Here is a 24,965-nt window from a genome sequence, read left to right on the forward strand (position 1 = left end):
AAAACAGGTTCTCCACATTATGCGGCGAGGCAGAGAGACTCTGCTGACACTGCTGGAGGCCTTTGTGTACGACCCGCTGGTGGACTGGACAGCTGGGGGCGAGGCCGGGTTTGCGGGTGCGGTCTACGGAGGGGGTGGCCAGCAGGCCGAGAGCAAGCAGAGCAAGAGGGAGATGGAGCGGGAGATCACCCGCAGCCTCTTTTCTTCCAGAGTAGCTGAAATTAAGGTGAAGCCTATAAGTCATTGTCACCTTTTTGTTGGTAGAATTAACCTGTCTATAAAAAGTTGAGTAAAACTGTTTTTCTAAGTTTTTTTGCAAGGGGTTGTAATGTATAATACTGAAATAACAGTGAACTAAGGGTAATTTGATGTCTTTTTATTAGGAAATACTTCCATACAAAGACATACAGTCATGCTTACACTCATAGGAGGTGTCTTAATGATATGAAAAATTGTATCTTTTCTAATAGATTGAAATGTGCTAGCCAGTGAGTATTTTAAGTGTCTTTAATTGCATAATCTCTGCTCAGTGTTGGTTTCAATATCCTGATAGCCAATTATGCTAATCTTGTTTTGTGTTTTGTGTGGCATGTGGCAATAACTATATGGTATTTTGGAATTGAGTCTCACTTTATGGCATTGCGAACTTGAACATTTTTGTTACCTTTGTAAAACATGGGTGATACCATCACCTTCTCAGGGTTCTGTTGAGATTTAAATAGAATAATATGTTCAAAGCATCCTGCTAGCATGATCCTTTTGAGTGATGATATGTCTCATAGGTGACCCTGAAAGAATCTTCCTAACCATAATACCTTTTGCAGGTGAACTGGTTTAAGAATAGGGATGAGATGCTGGTTGTGCTTCCCAAGCTGGACAACAGCTTAGACGAATACCTGAGCTTGCAAGAGCAATTGACAGATGTGGAAAAACTGCAGGGCAAACTGCTAGAAGAAATAGAGTTTCTGGAAGGAGCTGAAGGAGTAGATCATCCTTCTCACACTCTGCAACACAGGTTTAAAACAATGTTGAACTCATTTCCAAATATTTGCTGTTAAGGAGAATTTGCATATCTGTGTAAATATTGTCAACTTGAATTAGAATTATTGTAGGAGCTCACATAAATGACAAAAGCTTTCCCAGGGACTGTAGTTTCAAAGTGTTAATAAACCAGAATTCACTTAAATTTTCTGCTTTGTTATATTTAATTTAAATGTTTGAGTAATTATCAAGGATAGGTGGTATTTAGTAGTTAGAAAACAGACTTGGACTTCAGAAAAACCTGGATTTTGGTTTTCTCTCTATACTTTGTATCTGAATCCTTATTCCTTTGTACATTGGCGATTATTTCGTCAACTCTGAATTTTTATGCATTAAATTAGAGTGATCTAAGCGTGTGGACCTTGTACAGAACAGGTATTCAGTGAAAAGTAATTGAAAGTGCAAGTTCCAGACATGGCATGAGGCTCTACGATTATAAAGATCCATCAGCATGAGTCTTTTTCTACTTTTTTTTTGTGTGTGTATTTTTCTGAAGCTGAAAATGGGGAGAGACAGTCAGACAGACTCCCGCATGCACCCGACCGGGATCCACCCGGCACGCCCACCAGGGGCGATGCTCTGCCCACCAGGGGACGATGCTCTGCCCCTCCGGGGCGTCGCTCTGCCACAACCAGAGCCACTCTAGCGCCTGGGGCAGAGGCCAAGGAGCCATCTCCAGCGCCCGGGCCATCTTTGCTCCAGTGGAGCCTTGGCTGTGGGAGGGGAAGAGAGAGACAGAGAGGAAGAGGGGGGGTGGAGAAGCAAATGAGTGCTTCTCCTATGTGCCCTGGCCGGGAATCGAACCCGGGTCCCCCGCACGCCAGGCCGACGCTCTACTGCTGAGCCAACTGGCCAGGGCCTCTTTTTCTACTTTTAAATAACTCAGATCCTGGCAGGTGTGATTGACTTTTGCTTAAAATGTTGTGAGTATAAAGGAACTCTGAGGTCAGAATAAAACAAGAGAAGTAAGGGACATTTGAGTAGTGATTGAAAAGGAGCTTGAAAAGGAGCTTACCAGGCAGTCAAAGTATGAGCAAAGTCAAGGTTATAGAAGTACATAAAAGAAAGAACAGAAAGCAATTAAAATTTTTTTTTCCTTTCTCTTAGGTATTCTGAACACACCCAACTACAGACTCAGCAGAGAGCTGTCCAGGAAGCAATCCAGGTGAAGCTGAATGAATTTGAACAGTGGATAACACATTATCAGGCGGCGTTCAATAATTTAGAGGCCACGCAGCTTGCAAGTTTGCTTCAGGAGATAAGCACACAAATGGACCTGGGTATGGGTTGACTTATTTTAGATAACATATGTGAGCATGTGAGCTTTGTAGTTGTGTCTTCTTGTGTGGGGTCTGGTTTGTGCTCTTTTGTAATGACTGCTGATTTGCAATGGTTTTATCACCATTAATAATTATCTTGTACTCAAAGGTCCTCCAAGCTATGTGCCAGCAACAGCCTTTCTACAGAATGCTGGCCAGGCCCACTTGATTAGCCAGTGTGAGCAGCTGGAGGGAGAGGTCAGTGCTTTGCTGCAGCAGAGGCGCTCAGTGCTCCGAGGCTGTCTGGAACAGCTACATCACTATGCAACTGTGGCTCTGCAGTATCCAAAGGCCATCTTTCAGAAACATCGAATTGAACAGTGGAAAACCTGGATGGAAGAGCTCATCTGCAACACCACAGTAGAGCGCTGCCAAGAACTCTACAGGAAGTAAGTTTATAGCACCTCATTTCCTTCTCATTGGGGTTAGAAGCAAAGCTATGTTCAATGATTTAATTCCATAGTATTTAATTCTTCTTAAAAGAAATGGTTGATAGGTGGACTTTGTCTGGAGTCACTTTTGTCTTAGTTTTAAGAGAATAGGAACTCATGTTTCCCCTTATAAGAATGGGTTTCTTTTTCTAATTTATTAAAATGTATCACAGTGTTAAGAGGGGTAGGATCAAGGTAAAGAGAGCTAAATACAAACACTGGTTCTGTCATTTCCCAACAAATCATCTTAGGACGTTACTTTGGCTCTTGAGACTTTTTCTATCTGTAAAATGACAAAGATAATTCCTACTCTTTAAGGTTTGAGTATCAAACGCATTATTCAGTATATAATATTTTGTAAACTGTTAACTTTATTTAAAGCAGAGAGTGGTTATAATATAAACAAGGACCTCTTTCTATCTTTATGTAGATATGAAATGCAGTATGCTCCCCAACCACCCCCAACAGTGTGTCAGTTCATCACTGCCACTGAAATGACCCTGCAGCGGTATGCAGCAGACATAAACAGCAGACTTATTAGACAAGTGGAACGCTTGAAACAGGAAGCTGTCACTGTTTCTGTTTGTGAAGATCAGCTGAAAGAAATTGAACGTTGCATTAAAGTTTTCCTTCATGAGAATGGAGAAGAGGGGTCTTTGAGTCTAGCAAGTGTTATTATTTCTGCCCTTTGTACCCTCACCAGGTGAGTTAGTTAACGTCATATCCAGGCCATATTGTTGTCTTGGAAGCATTGATGCTTATTGGAATTTTTAAGTCTATTGTTTAATACCAAACTCGAAGTATTCTTTTATTTTCACTAGTCTTTCCCAGTGTTATAGCTGCTTTATTTTCTCTCAAAATTTGAGATATCCTTATTTGTGTGTGAGTTTAGCTAAGTCGGTATCACTGTACAAATATTGATCACATTTAGGCGTAACCTGATGATGGAAGGTGCAGCTTCGAGTGCTGGGGAGCAGCTGGTTGATCTGACTTCTCGGGATGGAGCCTGGTTCTTGGAGGAGCTCTGTAGTATGAGTGGAAACGTCACTTGTCTGGTTCAGTTGCTGAAGCAGTGCCACCTGGTGCCACAGGACTTAGACATTCCGAACCCCATGGAAGCGTCTGAGGCAGTTCACTTAGCTAATGGAGTATATACCTCACTTCAGGTGAACATTTTAAAATAGCTTAAGTTTAAGAAGTTTGTTTTAGATATTGAACATTGTACTTCTCATCTCTTTAATTCAGAAAAGCAATTTGACTTCCTCCCCTTTTAATGCTAATAAGCGGTTGCTTAATGACCAGTGTGAAGTTTATATCCATAATGTGGTTATAATTGCATCAAGTTTGTTCTTAATTTAAGTCATTAACTCTCTAAATGTGTAACTTACCTAAACTCAGAAAATGTTAAATTATATTTCTTACATATTTATAGGAATTAAATTCAAATTTCCGGCAAATCATATTTCCAGAAGCACTGAGATGTTTAATGAAAGGAGAATACACATTAGAAAGTATGCTTCATGAACTGGACAGTCTTATTGAACAGACAACTGATGGTGTTCCCCTGCAGACTCTAGTTGAATCTCTTCAAGCCTATTTAAGAAATGCAGCTATGGGACTCGAGGAAGAAACACATGCTCATTACATCGATGTTGCCAGGCAAGTGCTGTTTTCTTGTGAAAGAGATGGTAGACCAGATAAGGATTCTGAGATCTTATTTAACGTGAGTTTAGTTTTAATTTGTAGAGCAGAAAAATTACTTCTAAATGGCTTGTATAAATGTCTTTTTAAAAGCCTTTTATTTGAAAATAATTACAGATTCTCAGGAAGTTGTAAAAAAAAGTGTGATCAGGGAGTCTTGTGCATGCTTCATCCCTCTTTCAGTGTTAGCATCTTGCATACCTATAGTACAGTAGCAACAGCATGCAGATGACATTGGTACAGTTTGCAGAGCGTACTAAGATTTCCCTAGTAACACGAGCGTTCATCTTTGTGTGTGTAGTTCCATGCAGTTTTATCACATACATTCATATAGCTGTTAGGGCTGTGGTTTCACTGTGCATGTACACAGCATTAAGTGGAGTATGTTATTTTTTAAGCTAGTCCTTAGAACTGATGGAAGCACCTAAACCCGTATTGTTAGCTAGTGGAGTATACACTGCAGCACTTTTAATTTTTTTGTATTTTTCTGAAGTTGGAAACAGGGAGGCAGTCAGACTCCCACATGCGTCTGACCGGGATCCACCTGGCATGCCCACCAGGGGGCGATGCTCTGTTGCAACCAGAGCCATCCTAGTGCCTGAGGCAGAGGCCACAGAGCCATCCTCAGCTCCCAGGCCATCTTTGCTCCAATGGAGCCTCGGCTGCGGGAAGGGAAGATGGGCGCTTCTCCTGTGTGTCCTGGCCGGGAATCGAACCCAGGACTCCTGTACGCCAGGCCGATGCTTTACCACTGGGCCAACCGGCCAGGGCTTCATGTTTCTTTGTGGTTGTTTTACTATACAGTGAAAAAAAATGAGCACAAACATGTCAGCTAAGTGTAGTGATAAATAGCAGGTATTTCAATTTACTGTCTGTAGTTGGCCTTACATTATGACAGTAATGTGAGCATACCTGACAATTTCTGCTAGATCCACCAGATTTAGAATTGTAGGATATTTTACCTTTTCTTTCTTTTTTTTTTAATATTGGGGCTTTGTATTTCACATTCTCTGTGTGAAATGAGACTATCTTATATAGTTCTTTTTTAAATTGTCATAATTTAAGTTTACATAAAATTTAATCACATAAACAGTTGCTAATACTGAATTAGAACCACTGACTTCACATTGTGGTTGGCATCAAATGCCATTTTATCCTAATTTAATGCCAGAAGAGTTTTTTCTAGATTTTGCATACTAGCTGTGAGACTTGTTGACTATTCATTCCCCTAAATGTTTATTGTTCGTCAGTGAGGGTTTTTTGGTTTTTATTTTATTTTATTTTTACTTTTTTACAGAGACAGAGAGAGAGTCAGAGTGAGGGATAGACAGGGACAGACAGGAACGGAGAGATGAGAAGCATCAATCATTAGTTTTTTGTTGCGCATTGCGACACCTTAGTTGCTCATTGATTGCTTTCTCATGTGTACCTTGACCACGGGCCTTCAGCAGACCGAATAACTCCTTGCTCGAGCCAGCGACCTTGGATCCAAGCTGGCGAGCTTTTTGCTCAAGCCAGATGAGCCCGCGTTCAATCTGGCAACCTCGGGGTCTCGAACCTGGGTCTTCCGCATCCCAGTTTGACGCTCTATCCACTGCGCCACCGCCTGGTCAGGCTTGTCAGTGAGGGTTTTAACTCCCTGTTGTTTTTTTTCTAGAGTACTTCATGCTCAGTATGGTGAATTAATTCAACCAAGAAATGGTTCAGTTGATGAGACACCAAAAATGTCAGCTGGCCAGATGCTCTTGGTAGCATTTGATGGCATGTTTGCTCAAGTTGAGACTGCTTTTGGCTTATTAGTTGAAAAGGTAAATATTGACATGGTTTTATGAGTAATGCAAGTATATCAGAGTAGTTGTTCAGTGTGGGAAGAGTGGAGAAATGAACCTTCTTTTTCATTTACACAGTTAAACAAGATGGAAATTCCTGTAGCTTGGCGAAAGATTGACATCATAAGGGAAGCCCGGAGCACCCAAGTCAATTTTTTTGATGATGATAATCATCGGCAGGTGCTAGAAGAGATTTTCTTTCTCAAAAGACTACAGACAATTAAGGAGTTTTTCAGGCTCTGTGGTACCTTTTCTAAAACTTTGTCAGGTAATATTTCACATTTAAACATGCGGATTTAGTTGTATAGTACTTTGGAAGGGGACAAGGTAAAGTAGGTTTACTTTAATTATATGCTCATAAAATCTTAAGTTTTTAAGAAAACATTATTACTTTATTTTAGTTTTGCATGAAATACTTCAATTTTCCCTTTTTTAGGATCAAGTTCACTGGAAGATCAGAATACTGTAAATGGCCCTGTACAGATTGTTAATGTGAAAACCCTTTTTAGAAACTCTTGTTTCAGTGAAGACCAGATGGCCAAACCTATAAAGGCATTCACTGCCGACTTTGTGAGGCAGCTCTTGATTGGACTGCCGAACCAAGCCCTGGGACTCACGCTCTGTAGTTTCATCAGTGCTCTCGGTGTGGACATCATTGCTCAAGTTGAGGCGAAGGATTTTGGAGCTGAAAGCAAAGTTTCTGTCGATGATCTGTGTAAGAAAGCCGTGGAGCACAACATCCAGATTGGGAAGTTCTCTCAATTGGTCATGAACAGAGCAACTGTGTTGGCGAGTTCCTACGACACTGCCTGGAAGAAGCATGACTTGGTGCGCAGGTTGGAAACCAGTATTTCCTCTTGTAAGACAAGCCTGCAGCGTGTGCAGCTACATATTGCCATGTTTCAGGTAAGTATCTTTCTTTATAATGTGTTTTTCCTCAATGAGGGAATTAGTGTTGTAAAACAGTATAGAGAACTTAAAATTTCCTGAGGCCTGACCTGTGGTGGCGCAGTGGATAAAGCGTCGACCTGGAAATGCTGAGGTTGCCGGTTCAAAACCCTGGGCTTGCCTGGTCAAGGCACATATGGGAGTTGATGCTTCCAGCTCCTCCCCCCTTCTCTCTCTCTGTTTCTCTCTCCTTCTCTCTCTCCTCTCTAAAAATGAATAAATAAAATTTAAAAAATTTCCTGAACTGTGCTAGCTAGCCAAGAGCAAACCCAACTTTGGTATTTGATGCTTTCCAATTATTCTTGTTTTGTTTTGTTTTTCATAGTTGAGATTATTTTGCCTTTACAGTTTGTGTCCTTTGAATTGGTGTCTGTCAGTGTTGCAATAGTATTGTATGTGTCATTCAGTATTACTTGTACATATAATTTCTGGTGGTTGCATGCGTTTGTTATGTGGATATGGCCCTGTGTTGTTTAACATAGAATTAAGATTCTTTCTAAAGTGACTTTGGTTTTCTCTGATGATCTGATGTGACAACAGCTTTGTGTGTAACTGTTTCATCTGGAAATTGTTTTTAGAAATCTGATTTTGTCCTTGATTATTTAGAGGCAGTATCATAAGCACAGGTTTTGGGGTGAAGTGGATTTGGATTCAGGCATATGAACTTAACTTCCCTTAGGTTTCCTCATTTGTAGCATGGGGGCAGTACCTCAAAGGTTAATGACTCAAAGGGTTAAAAATGATCTATGTAAGACTATAAGCATAGTAAAAATTGTAGCTTTTCTTCCTATTTCCTTTTTTATTTTCCCCAAACACAGTCTTCAATATTGTCAATAGTTTCAAACAAGTTCTAGCATGGAGTAATATTTGGGGACTACATTTTCCTGGAATCTGATTGGCACAGTGGTTACTTTGTACCGTGTATATTAAAGCTGTTCCCCAACAGTGGAGTTGGTTTCAGTTCAGTGTATGGAACCCAGAATATATACTTATCGTCAGTTTATTGTTGTCTGTTTTCTTAGCTCAAAAATTAAGAAAAGTAATTTATTCAAATTATGAAATTGTGTTTATTATATAGTAATAGTCCTGCTTGCACATTGGGCAATGTTTTGGGATTTTTTTTTTTACTTCTAAAAAATGTAATACTGTAAAGTTTTATTGTTTTATATTTGGAGTTTATTTCCTTAAAAATTGACATCTGTGTGGAAAACATTGTAAAAATCCTTTCAGTTTTATCTGAACAATTTAATCTCTAAGCACAATGTATAACTTTTAAATTGTTGCCCATATACCCCCTGGACTTCCTGGGGCAGCCCTGACAACATACAATGACTTGATTTCTTTCAGTGGTGGCCCATTTGTTTCTGTCACTTCTAGGTTCTTTGTTTTGAGATTTATTTTTTCCTAAGATTTTGTTGATTTTAGAGAGAGGAGAGAGAAAGGCAGGGGGAAGGGAGGAGTGGGAAGCATCAACTCACAGTTGCCGCTCATACGTGCTTTGACCGGTCTCAAACCCGCGACCTCAGCATTCCAGGTCAAAGCCTTATCCACTGCACTACCACAGGCCAGGCTTGAGAATTCTTTTTGTGACTGCTGCCATTAATTCTTTTGGTGACTTGGCAAGCCTCCATGCTGGACAGCTCTCCCCACCACCACACCTGTTTCAGCCTCTTAACTGGAGATTATCTTTTGGTTGGGTGGACTGTATACTAGGCTTTTACATAGAGTAGAAGATATGTTCAGAATTACTATTTTAGTGTTGCATGTCACTGAGCTAAGAATTTTATCAGCCATTCTCTACCTCAGAATTTCACCTGGTTGTGATTCTTTTGTAATCTTTCTTTTACTACCCTTCCCAGCCACCCCACTTTGCTGCAGCTGAATATCTCTGTTTTTTTCCCTCAGTCCCAACTCACAACTCCCCTCACTCAATTATCTAAAGGGTTTTTTTCCTCCTTATTTTATTACATTTCTTTGAACAGTGGCAGCATGAAGATCTCCTTATCAATAGACCACAAGCCATGTCAGTGACACCTCCCCCTCGGTCTGCCATCCTAACCAGCATGAAAAAGAAACTTCATACTCTGAGCCAGATTGAAACTTCCATTGCAACAGTTCAGGTGTGTTTTGTCACATCTTCCTTCCAGCACTTCTTACTTTTAGGAATAACCTGTGCTGATCTGATGAAGTCTTAGTGCTGTGTTGTTTAGTGTGCTGCCTACATGCTAGTCCTTAGCTTCTAAGCCACAGGAGAATAACCCATCCTCACTTTGATTTTTAATTTATATATTTTTTAAGATTTATATCTTTTTAAAAAAATTCTCCAAGGTAATTTTATTTTACAGTAGCAGTATATTTTGAACCAGAAATAGAGAAATACTAAATATTTTTAAAAACTAAATGTTTTTAATGAATTTAATGATTACTATGTATTTATACATAGTGATTGGAAATTTTTAAGTTTTAATTTCTGAAATGTATATACGCAATTATAGCTTATTATATTTAGTGAACATTCTTCCAAACTATTGTTTTGGTTTTTTCTTTTTTTCTTTTTCATTTTTCTGAAGCTGGAAACAGGGAGAGATAGTCAGACAGACTCCCGCATGCGCCCGACCGGGATCCACCTGGCACGCCCACCAGGGGCGATGCTCTGCCCATCCTGGGCGTCGCCATGTTGTGACCAGAGCCACTCTAGCGCCTGAGGCAGAGGCCACAGAGCCATCCCCAGCGCCCGGGCCATCTTTGCTCCAATGGAGCCTTGGCTGCGGGAGGAGAAGAGAGAGATAGAGAGGAAAGCGCGGTGGAGGGGTGGAGAAGCAAATGGGCGCTTCTCCTGTGTGCCCTGGCCGGGAATCGAACCCGGGTCCTCCGCACGCTAGGCCGACGCTCTACCGCTGAGCCAACCGGCCAGGGCCCAAACTATTGTTGATTGTATTTCTTTGTCATTTTAACTACATATTTAATCTCACCTCTCTTTAAAGAAAAGACACTGGTCTTGATGATAATTATATATATCTTTCATTGTGTATCCTTATACCTCATGTATTCAGTAGTAACTGATATTTTTCTGTTCTTTTTGTAAATTGATATTAATATAAAATAAGTATAATCACTTCTGTAAGATTTAAATCATTTTTAATGAACATTTTCTGGAACTCACTTTTTTAAAAATTGAAATACCTCTTCTCTGCTGCATATTAGTCCTAGTTGTCAGTTTAGGAGATTGAACTCTTGCCCCCTTTTTTCTTATTTTGGTGGGGGGTGTGTGTGAGAGAAAGAGAAGCGGGGGGGGGGGGGATATAAATTCCTCCACCTGAAATGTTGACTAAATAATGAAATAACTTTGTTATGTAAAACCTTTCTTGCCATGATAATCTGGATGGGTTTTCACCATTATTTTAAAAACTTTTGAATTTGTTGGAATCTGATTTTCATCTTTCACAGTCAAAAGTATAATGGATTTTCTTCTAGATAGCATGTATAGCGCAGTAAGAATTTGAGGTAGCAGATGTTTTCTAATAAAGACTATTTAAAAATAAAAATGTAATGCCCTTCAGCAAATTTTAAGATCATAGACTGAAAGCCACATCTTACCTTCCCATACTTGTTTAGCTTTAAATATCCAAAGTGAAATCAAGATTAATTCTAAAAGGTGACTGTTTGTTAAAGATGTTTTCTAAATTATATATGCCCTGCTGTTTTGAATCTCTTGTATTTACTTAAAATGCTCAACAGGCAGGAATTGGAGTGTCAAATATTCACTGAGATTCTCCTGGCTTTTCATAGGACAAACTAGCAGCACTTGAAGCAAGTATTGAACAGCGACTTAAGTGGGCAGGAGGTGCCAACCCTGCATTGGCACCTGTACTACAAGATTTTGAAGCAACCATAGCCGAAAGAAGAAATCTTGTCCTTAAAGAGAGCCAAAGAGCAAGTCAGGTATTGTGGCCATGTACGCCATCTTCGTTTTCAGTTGCAAGATTATATAACTTATAGATTGGGTAAACTAGGGGTAGCGTGAGAGCCCACTCGCTAGTTCACAGATCTGGGAAGAGGGACCAATAAAGTCCATGGGGTGGGAGAAACATCCTTTAGGATGAGTTTATAGCCAGTTATTACCTCCCAGTTAAATATATATAAGCGGACTCAATCTCTGTTGGAAAACAGTTTAATTCTGTATTTATCTAAGATTTTCATTTAATGAAACTTAAGGTGATATAAAGATTTGAATGTTATTTTTCCCCCCACATAGCAATAAAATATCTTGTAGCCTGTTGTTCTGCCAGGGGAGTGGTGGATTAACTTTTATGGGAGGGGTTGGCAAGGAGGGTGCAAAATTAGATAATACAGTGATTTTTATTTATTTTTGTGACAGAGACAGAGTCAGAGGGGCAGATAGGGACAGACAGGAAAGAAGAGAGATGAGAAGCATCAGTTCTTTGTTGTGGCACCCTAGTTGAGTTGTTCATTGATTGCTTTCTCATATGTGCCTGAACTGTGGGGCTACAGCAGACTGAGTGACCCCTTGCTCGAGCCAGCGACCTTGGGCTGAAGCTGGTGAGCCTTGCTCAAACCAGAGATAATACAATGATTTTTATACTCCATATACCCATCATCAAAATTTAAAAATTACCAACTGAAGTCCTTTTTTATTTTTGCTACAGTTCCTACTCCTTCCCATTCTATAGTTAATGAAAGTCACACATAATATAATTTAATCTGTAAATATGTCAATATGTGTCTGTAAAAATAAGTAAGAACATAATCCCAATACTGTTATCTATCTTATAAGATGAGCTTAATATTGTCAAATATCTAGTTAGCATTTTGTGATCTTTATTGTTAGGAGGGAGTAGAAACAGAAAAGGAACATTCCAAATTGAAATATGGACATAGCACTAGTTGATCTGAATATGATGATAGTTTTCTCTTGGAATAAATTTTCTTATGTAAAACTAATCATGTAGGAGATGTAGCCACCTAATTATACTTAGGTACTTTGGGCCATGTTATACCTAACTGTATCAACAACCAAAAATGTACATTTATTTATAGCCATAATTTATAAGGATTAGGGCTGTATTTCAAAAGAGTCATAATTCAGACATTTGCAAGACCTGAATTCTGAATTCTGGAAACAGGTAGTATTTTTTCGTGTCATTAATTGCATTTTGTCCCCTGTGGTAGTTTCATTCCTTTTTTGCCTCTTCACAGGTCACGTTCCTCTGCAGCAATATCATTCATTTTGAGAGTTTACGAACTAGAACTGCAGAAGCCTTAAACCTGGATGCTGCATTATTTGAACTAATCAAACGGTGTCAGCAGATGTGTTCATTTGCTTCACAGTTTAACAGTTCGGTTTCTGAGTTAGAACTTCGTTTATTACAGAGAGTGGTGAGTCTTTGGTCTTGGTGGGTGTAGGGAGACTTGGTGATTAAAATGATAAGGCCAGCCCTGGCTGGGTAAGCTCAGTTGGGTGGAGCATTGTACTGACATGCCGAGGTGGCAGGTTTAATCCCTAGTCAGGGTATGTACAAGAATCAACAATGACTGCATGAATAAGTAGAACAAGAAGTCAATCTCTCTCTCTCTCACTGTCTCCCTTCCTTTAAAAAACTGGGGGAAAAAATGAAATGATCGCCCTGGCTGGACAGCTCTGTTGGTTAAAACATCATCCTGAAACACAGAGGTTGCCAGTTTGATCCCCGGTCAGGGCACATACAGCAACGAATTGATGTTCCTGTCTCTTTCTCTCTCCCTTCCTCAATGGCTACAATCAATAACTAAAAATTAAAAAAAAAAATGTTAAGCCAATGTTATACCCTCGAAATCAGTATATTCACTAAGTTTACATTTATTGAATGCTGTATATAAGATGTCTTGAGGGATACAGTGATGATTACGTCTTGGTTCTTAAGGAACTTTTTATAGAAATAATACAATGAGTGGAAAAGTGGGAAGCATTTTCCGAGTACTGTGGCGGTTCAGAGGGGAGGAGAGAGATAGCAAATGGCTCAAACGCACTGAAAAGAGGGGAGCAGGCACACAGGGCTGGTGAGAGACAAATGCCAGACTGGTGATGTAAGTCCAGAAATATGAAGTTGATAAATTTGGCATTTATATTTTGTGGGGAGGCTTCAGGCTGTGGATCAGGAAGTTCCAATTTTATTTTAAAGTGTTATTTAGGGTCCTGGATGTGGGTCATCTTTGTTATTCCAGATATAATTCTTAGGTCTTAAATTTTAGGGATTTATTTCCCTATATGATTGATTATGCAGAAAAGTTAAAAATCTTAGCCTGTATTTCATATATTGTTTAAAATAGTAGTAGTTCGTGGGTAATTAATTCATGACTTGGCAACTGAGGTTGTGTCAACTTGAGTTACTAATGCCTTTTGATGTCAATGATGAAGAAAAGAATCTTACTTTGTTCCAACTGATACTTAAAATCAAACAAATGTTTGTTCTATTTAGGACACTAGTCTTGAACATCCTATTGGCAGCTCTGAATGGCTTTTGTCAGCACACAAACAGTTGACCCAGGATATGTCTGCTCAGAGAGCAATTCAGACAGAGAAAGAGCAACAGATAGAAACAGTCTGTGAAACAATTCAAAATCTGGTTGATAATATAAAGACTGTGCTGACTGGTCATAACCGGCCACTTGGAGATGTCAAACACCTGCTGAAAGCAATGGCTAAGGTAAGTAATATTGACATACTGTTTACTCCTGCCTTTTATAAAAGTACAAGTAGTTTTTTTTTATATGACATGAAAACAGTTTCTCTCATGTTACATCTTCCAATTTGATAATGAGTTATTTTGTGTTTTCTTCACTATTTTTTAAAAGCAGGTAGTAGTATTCCGATTTTGTACACAGAGAAAGTGAGCATTAAGGAAATTGATTCACCAAAGTCACATAATTTGTAATAGAGCTGAAACTTGGTCTGAGGGTTTGGGTCTCCAACTTCTCTTCCTCCTCCCCACCATTATTCTCAAAACTCAGAGAGTTTTCCTCCAAAAGTATCTCTTCTTTCTAGTGCTCTGCATGACTGAATAATAAAGAAATTGGGCCCCAGAAAAGGCTAAATTATTCACCATTACAGACCAGTAAATGATTTAATTTTAGGATTTATTTTTACTTAGAATTTTTATTTTATGCTAGAAACAAGATTCCTATAGAAAAGGACTTAAATTGTAATAAACAGATTAAATGCATTGTTATTGGAAAGGTGACTAAGAGTAATTTCTAAAACAAATACCATTTTTCTTAACCATTTAATATATGGATTCTAGGATGAAGAAGCCGCTCTGGCAGATGGTGAAGATGTTCCTTATGAGAACAGTGTTAGGCAGTTCTTGGGTGAATATAAATCATGGCAGGACAACATTCAGACGGTGCTGTTCACTTTAGTTCAGGCTATGGGTCAGGTTCGAAGTCAAGAACATGTTGAAATGCTTCAGGAAATAACTCCCACCTTGAAAGAACTGAAAATACAAAGTCAGAGGTAAGAAAATTTAAAATGTAAGCAAAACCTCTGGTGCAGTAAGTTTTGTTTATTTAATTTTTTTCAGTCTTCATATTTATAAATAGCAAGCTGGTAAAGCATTTCATAAATAAGCCATTTTTTTGTATTTCAGTATCTATAATAATTTAGTGAGTTTTGCATCACCCTTAATCACCGATGCAACAAATGAATGTTCAAGTCCAACGTCATCTGCTACATATCAGCCTTCCTTTGCTGCAGGTAGGACTTCCCTACTTCAGAGAGATCTGAATCTTGATCCATTAATCTATATATGGAAGTTAAGATGTTTATACTATAAGTGTCTGATATGTTTGTAGTCATCACCTTTAAATAGGTTAAAATTAATTAACTAACTTCTGTCGTATTCCCCCAAATTTTTGGGCTTAATTTTAAAAGTACTTATAGAGAGAGTAAAAATACCCTGTGTTCAGATACTCTTAGATTATGAAATATTACATATGCCTGTTAGGGAAATTGAGAAAAATAATAGAAATATTTGTATTTCTATTTTAATTAGAAGTAAATACTTTGTGTTTGTTGCTTAACTTTGTATGCAAATGCATACTCATAAATTGATAACATTCTATGAATGTAGTTTTTGTTGCCTTTTTTCATTTAATATTGATACTTTCCCTCTCATTAATCTTTTAAAAAATTATTTCCTGGCCAAATTTAATTTATTTTTTAGTGGGCACATTTTATATTCTCTATATTAACCTTGTATTATTGGACAGTTAAGATATTTACAGTTTTTTGACTCCACAATAAGCTAGAGAGTATCACTGTACAAATTTGTACCTGAATGTGTATCTGTTAGACTGTATCGTTAGGAGGACAATTTCTATTTCAAGGGATAAGGACTTTAAGGTTGTAACATCAGCTATTTACAAGGCTGTACAGTTGTAGTTGGTTATTGAGAAAGCATCATCTTGCTGTCTCCTCTTTGTCCCCTGCCATTTTCTGTTTGCACGTAAATTGAGCTCTAACTTTTTTCCTATAGCAGTCCGAAGCAATACTGGCCAGAAGACTCAGCCTGATGTCATGTCACAAAATGCAAGAAAGCTGATTCAGAAAAATCTTGCAACATCAGCAGATACTCCACCAAGCACCGTTCCTGGAACTGGCAAGAATGTTGCTTGTAGTCCTAAAAAGGCCGCCAGAGACCCTAAAACCGGGAAAGGTAATGAGTTAGAATAAGGATGCCTTAAATACTCATACAAAATGGTTGTTTGACTTACATATGTTTCCATTGCTTTTTAGCTGTGCAAGAGAGAAACTCTTATGCAGTGAGTGTGTGGAAGAGAGTGAAAGCCAAGTTAGAGGGCCGAGACGTTGATCCAAATAGAAGAATGTCAGTTGCTGAACAAGTAGGTGATGTTTTTTAAACTCGAACTATGCATTGTAATGATGCTGAAACAATATAGGTTTAAAGATTCTCTCACTCATATCCTAGGTGCTTCATCAAGAAATGAGAAACTTAAATCTATTTTTAAGATTCACAAGATTTTGAGTAATGTTAGGCTCTGGAATTGTCAAATATTCACCATTTTACTCTGACTCGACCCTATTAGCACTTTCTTTTTACCTGTAGCCCTCTTTTAACAGAAATTTAAGATGTGACTTGACCTGCCAGCATGCTTGAAAGTGTGCGCGCACGCGCGCGCTCTCTCTCTCTCCATCAAAAAACAGTTAATATACATTTTAAAGAGAACTATGTGAGTCTGACTGGGTGGTGGCGCAGTGGATAGAGTGTCAGACTGGGACGTGGAGGACCCGGTTTTGAGACCCCGAGCTCACCAGCTTGAGCCCAAAGTCACTGGCTTGAGCAAGGGGCTACTCGGTCTGCTGTAGCCGCCCCCCCTTCCCATCAAGGCACATATGGGAAAGCAATCAATGAACAACTAAAGTGCCGCAACAAGGAATTGATGCTTCTCGTCTTTCTCCTTTCCTGTCTGTCCTTATCTGTCCCTCTTTTGTCTCTGTCTCTGTCACACACACACAAAAGAACTACCTGAAGGTTTTAAATGAACTGAAAATGATATTTTGGGTTTAGGAATAGTATCTCTAATGCAGTGGTCCCCAACCTTTTTTGGGCCACAGACCAGTTTAATGTCAGAAAATATTTTCACGGACCAGCCTTTAGGGTGGGACGAATAAATGCACAAAATAAAATTATGCCACCGGCGTAAAAACTGGTATTTTTAAATATAATTGTCGAACTTACGAGACAAGCGTCAAGAGTGAGTATTAGATGGATGTAACAGAGGGAATCTGGTCACTTTTTTAAAATAAAACATCCTTCAGACTTAAATATAAATAAAACGAAAATGTAAGTTATTTATTCTTTCTCTGCGGACCAAATGGCCCATGGACCGGTAGCGGTCTGCGGCCCAGGGGTTGGGGACCACGGCTCTAATGTGTTCTTGGATGTCAATTTGAAGTCATTACTATGCAATTTTCTCATTGCTGTTATTAAAATTACACACACACACACACAATTTGAAAATGAAATGTTTCCCCCCCAGATGTTTCTTTTGAAAATGTTCAAACCTACAGAAATGTAGGAATGCTCATACACTCTTTATCTGGAATTGGGAAACCAGTTGTTAATGTTTTCCTGCATCTGCCTCACCTTTTCCTACTATGTGGATGCAGTTTTTCAGAACCATTTGATAGCTGTAGACATTAGGACACTTCACTCCTAAATTGGTCAGAATGTCTCCTAAACAAACATTGTAATATATAGCTACAATAAAATTAGCTATCAACTCGGGAAGAAACAATATTATATAACATTTTGTTCTTTCATCTTAGTAACATTGACTTTTATCTAACATTCAGTCCATATTCATATTTCTCCAGTTATCCCCAAAAGTCCTTTCATTCAACCACACCCCCATCTTCCCGTACAAGATCTAATCAAGGTGCATCCTGCATTTCATGTACCTGTTCTATTTTTAGTCTCCTTTAATGTCTTTGAACACTTCCCCAGTCTTTTTTTTTCTTTTTGATTTTGACATTGATGTGTCCAGACCATTTGGTTTGCAGAATATGCCTGTCTGTATTTGTCTGATATTTTTCTTATAATTAGATAAAGAGTCAGAGTTTTGCCAGGAATGCTATGTCAGTGATGTGTCCTCAGATTTTACATCAGGAGACATGAGTTGTGGCATCTATGACACAAGTTAGATCACTTGGTCAAAGCCAGTGTTCTCCTGAATTCATTACAAATGTACCGTTGCTTCTGTAAAAATCTGAGACTTGAATATTTTATTTTCTAATGGTTTGGCATCCACAACCCATATTTAACATCAGCAGGAGAAGTTTTTTTTGTTTGTTTGTTTTTAAGGAGAAGTTTTATTTTTATTTTGTTTATTATTTTTTATGAGAGGAAAGGAGAGAGATGAGAAGCATCAACTCATAGTGCGGAACTTTAGTTGTTCATTGATTGCTTTCTCATATGTGCCTTGACTGGGGGCTCCAACTAAGCCAGTGACCTTGGGCTTCAAGCCCACAACCCCGTGCTCAAGCTGGTGAGGCTGCACTTAAGCCAGTGACCTTGGGGTTTGAACCTGGGTCTTTAGCTTTCCAGGTCGATGCTCTATACCTTGTGCCACTGCTTGGTCAGGCAGCAAGAGAAGTTTTTATTGTTTTAAACCCCATTAAATTTCTGTATATGACCCAAAACTTACACTCTCTCAGAAGTCACTCTTCAGAAACAATTAGCCAAGTTTATCAAAAACTGTGGACAATGCTTTCAGAAACTTCCTTATAGGATAATGGGTTGTACATTTTCACGACTGTTCCGCACAGGTCTGTGTTCATTTTTTTAAATGATGCTTGGCTATTATACTTTTTATTCTGTTATTAGATTAATATTTTATTTATTTTTAGAGGGGGGGGAGAGAGAGAAGGGGGAGAGCAGGAAGCATCAACTCCCATATGTGCCTTGACCAGGCAAGCCCAAGGTTTCGAACCGGCAACCTCAGTGTTCCAGGTCAACGCTTTATCCCACTGTGTCACCACAGGTCAGGCTGTTATTAGATATTTTGGGGAAGTATTGTAAGTTAAAGGGCACAGGAGCGGGGTAAGTATAGAATGTTTTGTGCACAATTTTTGGTGTAGGTTATAATTCATCAGCCATATAGTGAGCATTTGCTGTATAACTGGAACCTGATGGATGCATCTCTTACAATAAAATATTAAATTTAGCTGAGTCAGAATCAGTAGATATTTGTTGAGCATCCTGTTGTGTTCTAGAATCTGCTTAGCACTTTTTTATTCACCACCTAAGCATTTACCCAGTTGACTATACATGGTAACTCCCAAGAGCAGCTGTGGGGTCTCTCTTCAACCAAAGATTCATGAGGTTCAGGGGTTGTGACTTTCCTGACATCCATCTTGTAAGCTGTGCAACTGTAAGGGAAACTCAGTTTACTTAACCTCTCTTTCCATAACAGCAAGTATACTTCCTTTGGGTAATTTGGTTGATGATAAACTTAATCTTAAACAATTCATATTACTCAAATATGAACCCATGTCAAGTTTTAAATGTCTTTAAATACTATACTGTCTATTTTTACAGGTTGACTATGTCATTAAGGAAGCAACTAATCTAGATAACTTGGCTCAGCTTTATGAAGGTTGGACAGCCTGGGTGTGAATGGCAAGACAGTAGATGAGTCTGGTTAAGCGAGGTCAGACATCCACCAGAATCAACTCAGCCTCAGGCATCCAAAGCCACACCACAGTCGGTGGTGATGCAACTGGGGGCTTACTCTGAGGAAACCTAGGAAATCTCGGTGCACTAGGAAGTGAATCCTGCAGGGCAGCTGCACTCAGGGATACGCCCAACACCATGGCCTGCAAACCCAGGGTCAAGGGTGAAAGAAAGAAAGCTCACCGCCTGAACACGGAGATTGTCTTTCTGCCTCGGATCAGCTGCAAACGTGTCAGGAGGTTAGCTGCGGAAAGAAATCGGGAAGCCGCGGAGCAGCACAGAGTGATTTGGAACTCCATTCCACCTGACCCTGTGTGTACAATCCAGGAACAAAAAAACCCCGCTCAGAAACAGAGAAAACTGGGGCCGCGAAGAAATCACAGCCAAGGAAGATAAGATGCATTCAGATTCTCCTGTAATGCTTGTTGCTTGGCAACAGTACTGGTTGAGATGACCAGTAAGTACAAAAAGGCTATGTGATAGGAATTTCAGAAATGGACTGAAAATGGAGAGTTTATGTAACAGATACACACTACATTGGAAGAACTTACTTCTGAAGTAAAGGGAAGAAAAAACCACCCATCAATATTCTCCCTGCCCCTACCACCTACCCATTCCCCTTTTACCTGATCTAGTAGATTAGCCACTTTCAAATTCACTTTTAGTTCAATCCTTATATTTCATATGCTTCCATCTTGATGCTGTTACACAACTTATATTTGGAGTGATCAACAGAAATTTCTCCAAAACCACTGATAACATGAAAAATTCAAGGATTGTTTAAAGGTCTGATGATCACATACAAAATTTAATTCTGGTTAAGTCATTTCTGTGATTCTATCATGTACAGTTTCCAGAATTGTCACTGTGCATTCAAAAGTAATGAATCTAACAAACATTTGATTTCATGTACACTCCCCTTTGCTTATAGTGTGCATTTTTTGGAGGTCATTCAAATTTTCCCCCTTCTGTGATTGCTGTAGTTTCTTTCATAGATAGTAGCTATAATCCAATGTAATCTTTTTACTTTTTAAAAACCAGGATAGAGAACCTCTTAGAGTTTTACATTGTTGATGACAGATTTAAAAATAAAGTGACGTTCTCGTGGAGGTAGAGTGAAATGTTTTTTTAAATTCAGTTTTCTCATTTGATACTTTTAATTTACAAGGTGAAATTAGAAGTGCTTTAGTTTACCTGGCATTTTAGAACATTTACATGAAACATCAGAAGTGAGAACCACCAATATCTTTTATTAGGTTCAATTAGTCTATGAAGTACTTTCCTTTTTGCATAATATTAATAATTTGCCGTTTAGTAATACATTATAGTGAATTCATGATCAAGTTTTCCTTAAATTTAGCATTGCATTTCTGTACTGACTGGCTGTGTGAACTCAATTGTTGATCCAAAATAAAGTCCAGGTTAGAATAGGATTCTTAAAATCACATATCAAAGTGAAGTAGAATGCAATTGAAATCTTGATTGAATAGTTTTCCTGCATCTTAGACATTAGGATTGTGATCACTTTCTAGTTGCCAACTTTCACAAACTTGAAAGGTATTAAGGGAAAAGAGTCCACACAGCTCTGGCCTTTTCTGTATTCTGATTGTCATGTCAATCTATAATCTTTACCCATCAGAGAATGCATTTCAGTAACAGTGCTTTTTTTATACTTTGACAGATATTGCAAGAAAGGTGGTGGTGTTTTTTTTATACCCATGTGCATCTAATAACAAGGAACCTAGGACATCAAGTATTATTCATTCATTTTGAACCTTATTTTCACAATCAAAACAGCTTATCTGGAATAATAATGCCATACTGTGTTTTGAACGTTGCTTTATTTCCTAGAGGCTATGGGAGCTATTGCATTCATCATTTGATTACCTCTGCTCCTCAAGATGAAAATCTTTTCAGCAACATTGTCATAAAGAAAAACTTCCATTAAAATGATAAAACCAGTTCAGACTAGTTTGTCCTTATAGTAGTATTCAGCAATGGCTTCCTCTTTGGTAAAGAAGGTAAATGAAATAGGTGAATTTTATCGCCTATGAATTTCAGGCTTCAGAGGTACCTGGCACCTTATCCAAGCAAAAATAAACAGCTTTATATCAAAAACACGTGCCTCTGGTTAATTACCCATCACTTATTTTTAAATGGTCCCACAGAGAATAGTGTGGCATGCACATGTTTGGTTGTGGGGCAGGTACGAATAACTGATGACTTCAAAGCTGCTCTTTACAAAGCTGCACTCGGGACAAGACCTTGGTCTCCACAGTTTGGCTTCCTCTGGGAAGTCTTCCTGGGGGTAGTTTTGCTATTTGCAACTGCTGTAAGAGAACTCAAGAGAGGTAAAGTGGTATAAAGCCCTGGTAATAGAACATATTGAGAAGTCAGAGCTATATTTTAGGAATTACCTTGTAACCTAATGCAAAGTTTAGAGTGCTGTGGTTATGAAGTCATTAGTTTTGAATGATATAAAATACCTAAGGAAAACCAGTGGTCTGCTCCTCTCTCTTCCTCTTTTTCTCTTTTAAAATTCAGGGGGTACAGAATGACCTACAACCTCTAATTCAAAGTACCTTTAGAAATTGAAGTTTTATCTTAAGTATTCTGTTGTCTTTAAGTTTCTAGAATTTCCTGAATATTAGTTGGTTTTTCTACAAAGCTCTGGAGGCTTAATGGTTTATTGTGGTCTGTATTTCTTTTTTACTGTTTCTTCAGTGCGTCTTAACAGTATTTATTTCTGGTCATGAGTCAACATAGTTTCCTAGATTTTTGAATTTTTTTGTGTCTGACACTTGTGAGTTGTTTTTTGAGATATATAAGATTTCTGTGAGAACTGATAATCAAGCTCTTGATCTACTTCCCTAAATTGTTTTTTAGAAGCCTAAACCCCAGGTTCAGGGTGAGTGTTTATAATACAAAGGAAAACTTCCATCACTTCTGTCCTTAACACTTGCCTCTGTTAACTAGACTTAGTGTGTAGTTTTCTTAATATTGTCCAATGTTTGGTGTTTTGTGGTTGTTCTGATGTGTGAAATTTAAGGAAAGAGCCATTTTAAAAAATGTCACGCAGGGCAATGCAAGTACAGCCAAATATTAGAGTTAATGTGCAATCTTAGGTTATTTTAAATCTGGGGTATTATAGGCAGTACTTTAAACTGAAAAGTCTTCCTGGCCTATTTTCCTCCACATATTTGTAATTATTCTGGGGGCTTACTTGTTTTGGCAGTAAGGAGCTGGTTTTTCTTTTCTCCCAATTATTTTCATATTAAAGAAAGCACCTACAATTAGCCTGTTAGTCCTTTTCATCTACATTAAAAAAAATCAGTGAATGCTTTACTGTAAGCACATGTAAGTACCTCTGTTTTGAATAAAAATTAGATGAATATGGAAACCAGTGACCTTCCATTTTTTTGAGCTTATGTCAGCAATTGAAAGTTCGGATACCCCTCCCTTTAAATTAAGGGAGGGTAGAATATATTAATGCAAGGGTCACTTAAGGTAGATGTTCTCAATATTTGGGTTGCATTAGGAAGATTCTATGGGGAAAACCAGCATTACAAAATTTTCCAGACATTGGGGAAGGGGGAACTTGACTGTATTATGACCTCTTAAGGGTTTGTTGCACTTTTCCTACTTTTTAGGCCCAGGTAAAAATATCACCAGCCCTTCCTTATAAATGGGCAAATGGACTCTTAGAGCAGTTTTCAAGGGTTAGTTGTGCAACATGAACTGCTTAGAGTCTTGTTTTCTATGGGAATTTGGGCTTACTAGGAAGAAGCTGTTGGTTGTGCTAATGTAAACTTAAGGAATTGCATGGGGTTTTTTTGAAATGCAGGCTTGTAGAATGTTTTTCTTTAAAACAGGCTGATTTTCCCCCCTTTTCTGACAGTCCCAGTTTCAGCTCCCTATTTAAAGTTTTTGTGTCATTTATTTTTCTGTTTTAAATTTTCCTCATATTTCCACCGGTAATGTCAGTGGCAACATCATATTTCACTTGTTAATTTTCTTTACCCTTATTATAAGAGCAAATTGAATTGAACTGAATCTTCCTTATCCTAGTAAAGTTGTATAAATAAAGTGGCTTCTCTGTGCAAAAGGTTGTAATGCCTCCTGATGGATATACTTTTGTGATTGTATTTAAAAGTTGAATAAATCACACCAACTTCCTGAAAATACTCATAATGCATTGTTTGGAAAACAAAAAGTACATGCCTACTTTGTGCATATTTGCATTAACATGGCAAAGATTGTATGAAATTCCTGTTTTTAAAAAAATAAAGTCTTAAAAGATGTAGCATTTAAGCTCTTATTTATTGGTTGAAGTAGTTTCCAGAAAACTTAATTTTGCAATATGGATAGCTTTTTATTATTTTTTTATTTTTAGATTTTATTTATTCATTTTAGAGAGAGGAGACAGAGACAGAGAGAGAAGGGAGGGAGGAGCAGAAAGCTTCAACTCCCATATGTGCCTTGACCAGGAAAGCCCGGAGTTTCGAACCAGTGACCTCAGTGTTCCAGGTCAACGCTTTTACTCACTGCGCCACCGTAGGTCAGGCGCAATATGGATAGCTTTTTTTAAAAAGCATTAATACCTCCAAAATTTTTTAAAATAATTTTTTCTACCCTCAAGTTCTATAGTATGTTTTTAAACAGCACATTAATGGAAATTTTACTTCAGTACGAAAGTTCAATATTTAAAAATAAAATCGGAGCCTGACCAGGTGGTGGTGCAGTGGATAGAGCACCAGACTGGGACGTGGAGGACCCAGGTTCAAAACCCTGAGGTTGCTGGTTTGAGTGCGGGCTCGTCCACCTTGATCACTGGGGTCTCTGGCCTGAGCTTGGGACCACAGACATGACTCCATGGTCACTGGCTTGAAGCCCAAGGTCGCTGGCTTGAGCAAGGCGTCACTCGCTCTGCTGTAGCCCTCTGGTCAAGGCGCATACGAGAAAGCAATCAATGAACAACTCAGGTACCACAATGAAGAATTGATGCCTATCTCTCTCCCTTCTGTCTGTCCCTATCTGCCCCTCTTTCTGACTCGCTCTGTCTCTGACAGAAAAGAAAAAAGCACAAAACAAAACTAGAGAACATTATTGACATGTACATTCCCCGGAGGTTAAACGCTCAAAGAAGAATTAAAATGTGTAGTTTGTGTTACTATCTGGAAGTCAGATTGCATTTGCTGCTGCTAGTTAGGATTTATGTTAATTGTTTAATCATCTGGCACATTTCAAAAGATCACATCCTGTTTTTGTAGTACAAAAGTCAAGTTCACAGCTACACTAAGGGTAGGGCCCCCCCCCCCCCCCCCCCCCAGATTATTCCAATTGGAAAGCTTAGAAACCTTACAGCAGTGCCCCTGGGCAGTGCAGATTTAAAAAGCTCTGGGAACACATTCCTAGAGGAACAAAACTACCCCCTGAGGAACCTGC

At 38.6% G+C, this 24,965-nt stretch overlaps 1 protein-coding gene across 6 annotated transcripts in view; it reads left to right on the forward strand.

Moving 5' to 3' along the window:
* SMG1 (SMG1 nonsense mediated mRNA decay associated PI3K related kinase) overlaps positions 1 to 23,823 on the forward strand; it is a 121,754-nt gene extending 97,931 nt beyond the window's left edge. For 5 of the 6 annotated variants that reach the window (XM_066382538.1, XM_066382537.1, XM_066382535.1 and 2 more), the window contains 19 exons: positions 8 to 226; positions 825 to 1,015; positions 2,149 to 2,321; positions 2,470 to 2,749; positions 3,222 to 3,494; positions 3,723 to 3,957; positions 4,224 to 4,450; positions 6,150 to 6,300; positions 6,400 to 6,589; positions 6,758 to 7,227; positions 9,252 to 9,389; positions 11,059 to 11,211; positions 12,487 to 12,666; positions 13,746 to 13,973; positions 14,568 to 14,779; positions 14,913 to 15,019; positions 15,801 to 15,980; positions 16,061 to 16,167; positions 19,386 to 23,823. In XM_066382538.1, coding sequence (XP_066238635.1) covers positions 8 to 226; positions 825 to 1,015; positions 2,149 to 2,321; positions 2,470 to 2,749; positions 3,222 to 3,494; positions 3,723 to 3,957; positions 4,224 to 4,450; positions 6,150 to 6,300; positions 6,400 to 6,589; positions 6,758 to 7,227; positions 9,252 to 9,389; positions 11,059 to 11,211; positions 12,487 to 12,666; positions 13,746 to 13,973; positions 14,568 to 14,779; positions 14,913 to 15,019; positions 15,801 to 15,980; positions 16,061 to 16,167; positions 19,386 to 19,463 — 3,792 coding nt within the window. In that variant the 3' untranslated portion in view covers positions 19,464 to 23,823. The remainder of the gene's footprint in view (positions 1 to 7; positions 227 to 824; positions 1,016 to 2,148; positions 2,322 to 2,469; positions 2,750 to 3,221; positions 3,495 to 3,722; positions 3,958 to 4,223; positions 4,451 to 6,149; positions 6,301 to 6,399; positions 6,590 to 6,757; positions 7,228 to 9,251; positions 9,390 to 11,058; positions 11,212 to 12,486; positions 12,667 to 13,745; positions 13,974 to 14,567; positions 14,780 to 14,912; positions 15,020 to 15,800; positions 15,981 to 16,060; positions 16,168 to 19,385) is intronic. The other variant, XR_010751158.1, reaches the window with a different exon arrangement.
* The last annotated feature ends 1,142 nt before the right edge of the window (positions 23,824 to 24,965 follow it).

The sequence above is a fragment of the Saccopteryx leptura genome, chromosome 4, assembly GCF_036850995.1.
Source record: "Saccopteryx leptura isolate mSacLep1 chromosome 4, mSacLep1_pri_phased_curated, whole genome shotgun sequence".
In the NCBI taxonomy this organism is placed as follows: domain Eukaryota; kingdom Metazoa; phylum Chordata; class Mammalia; order Chiroptera; family Emballonuridae; genus Saccopteryx; species Saccopteryx leptura.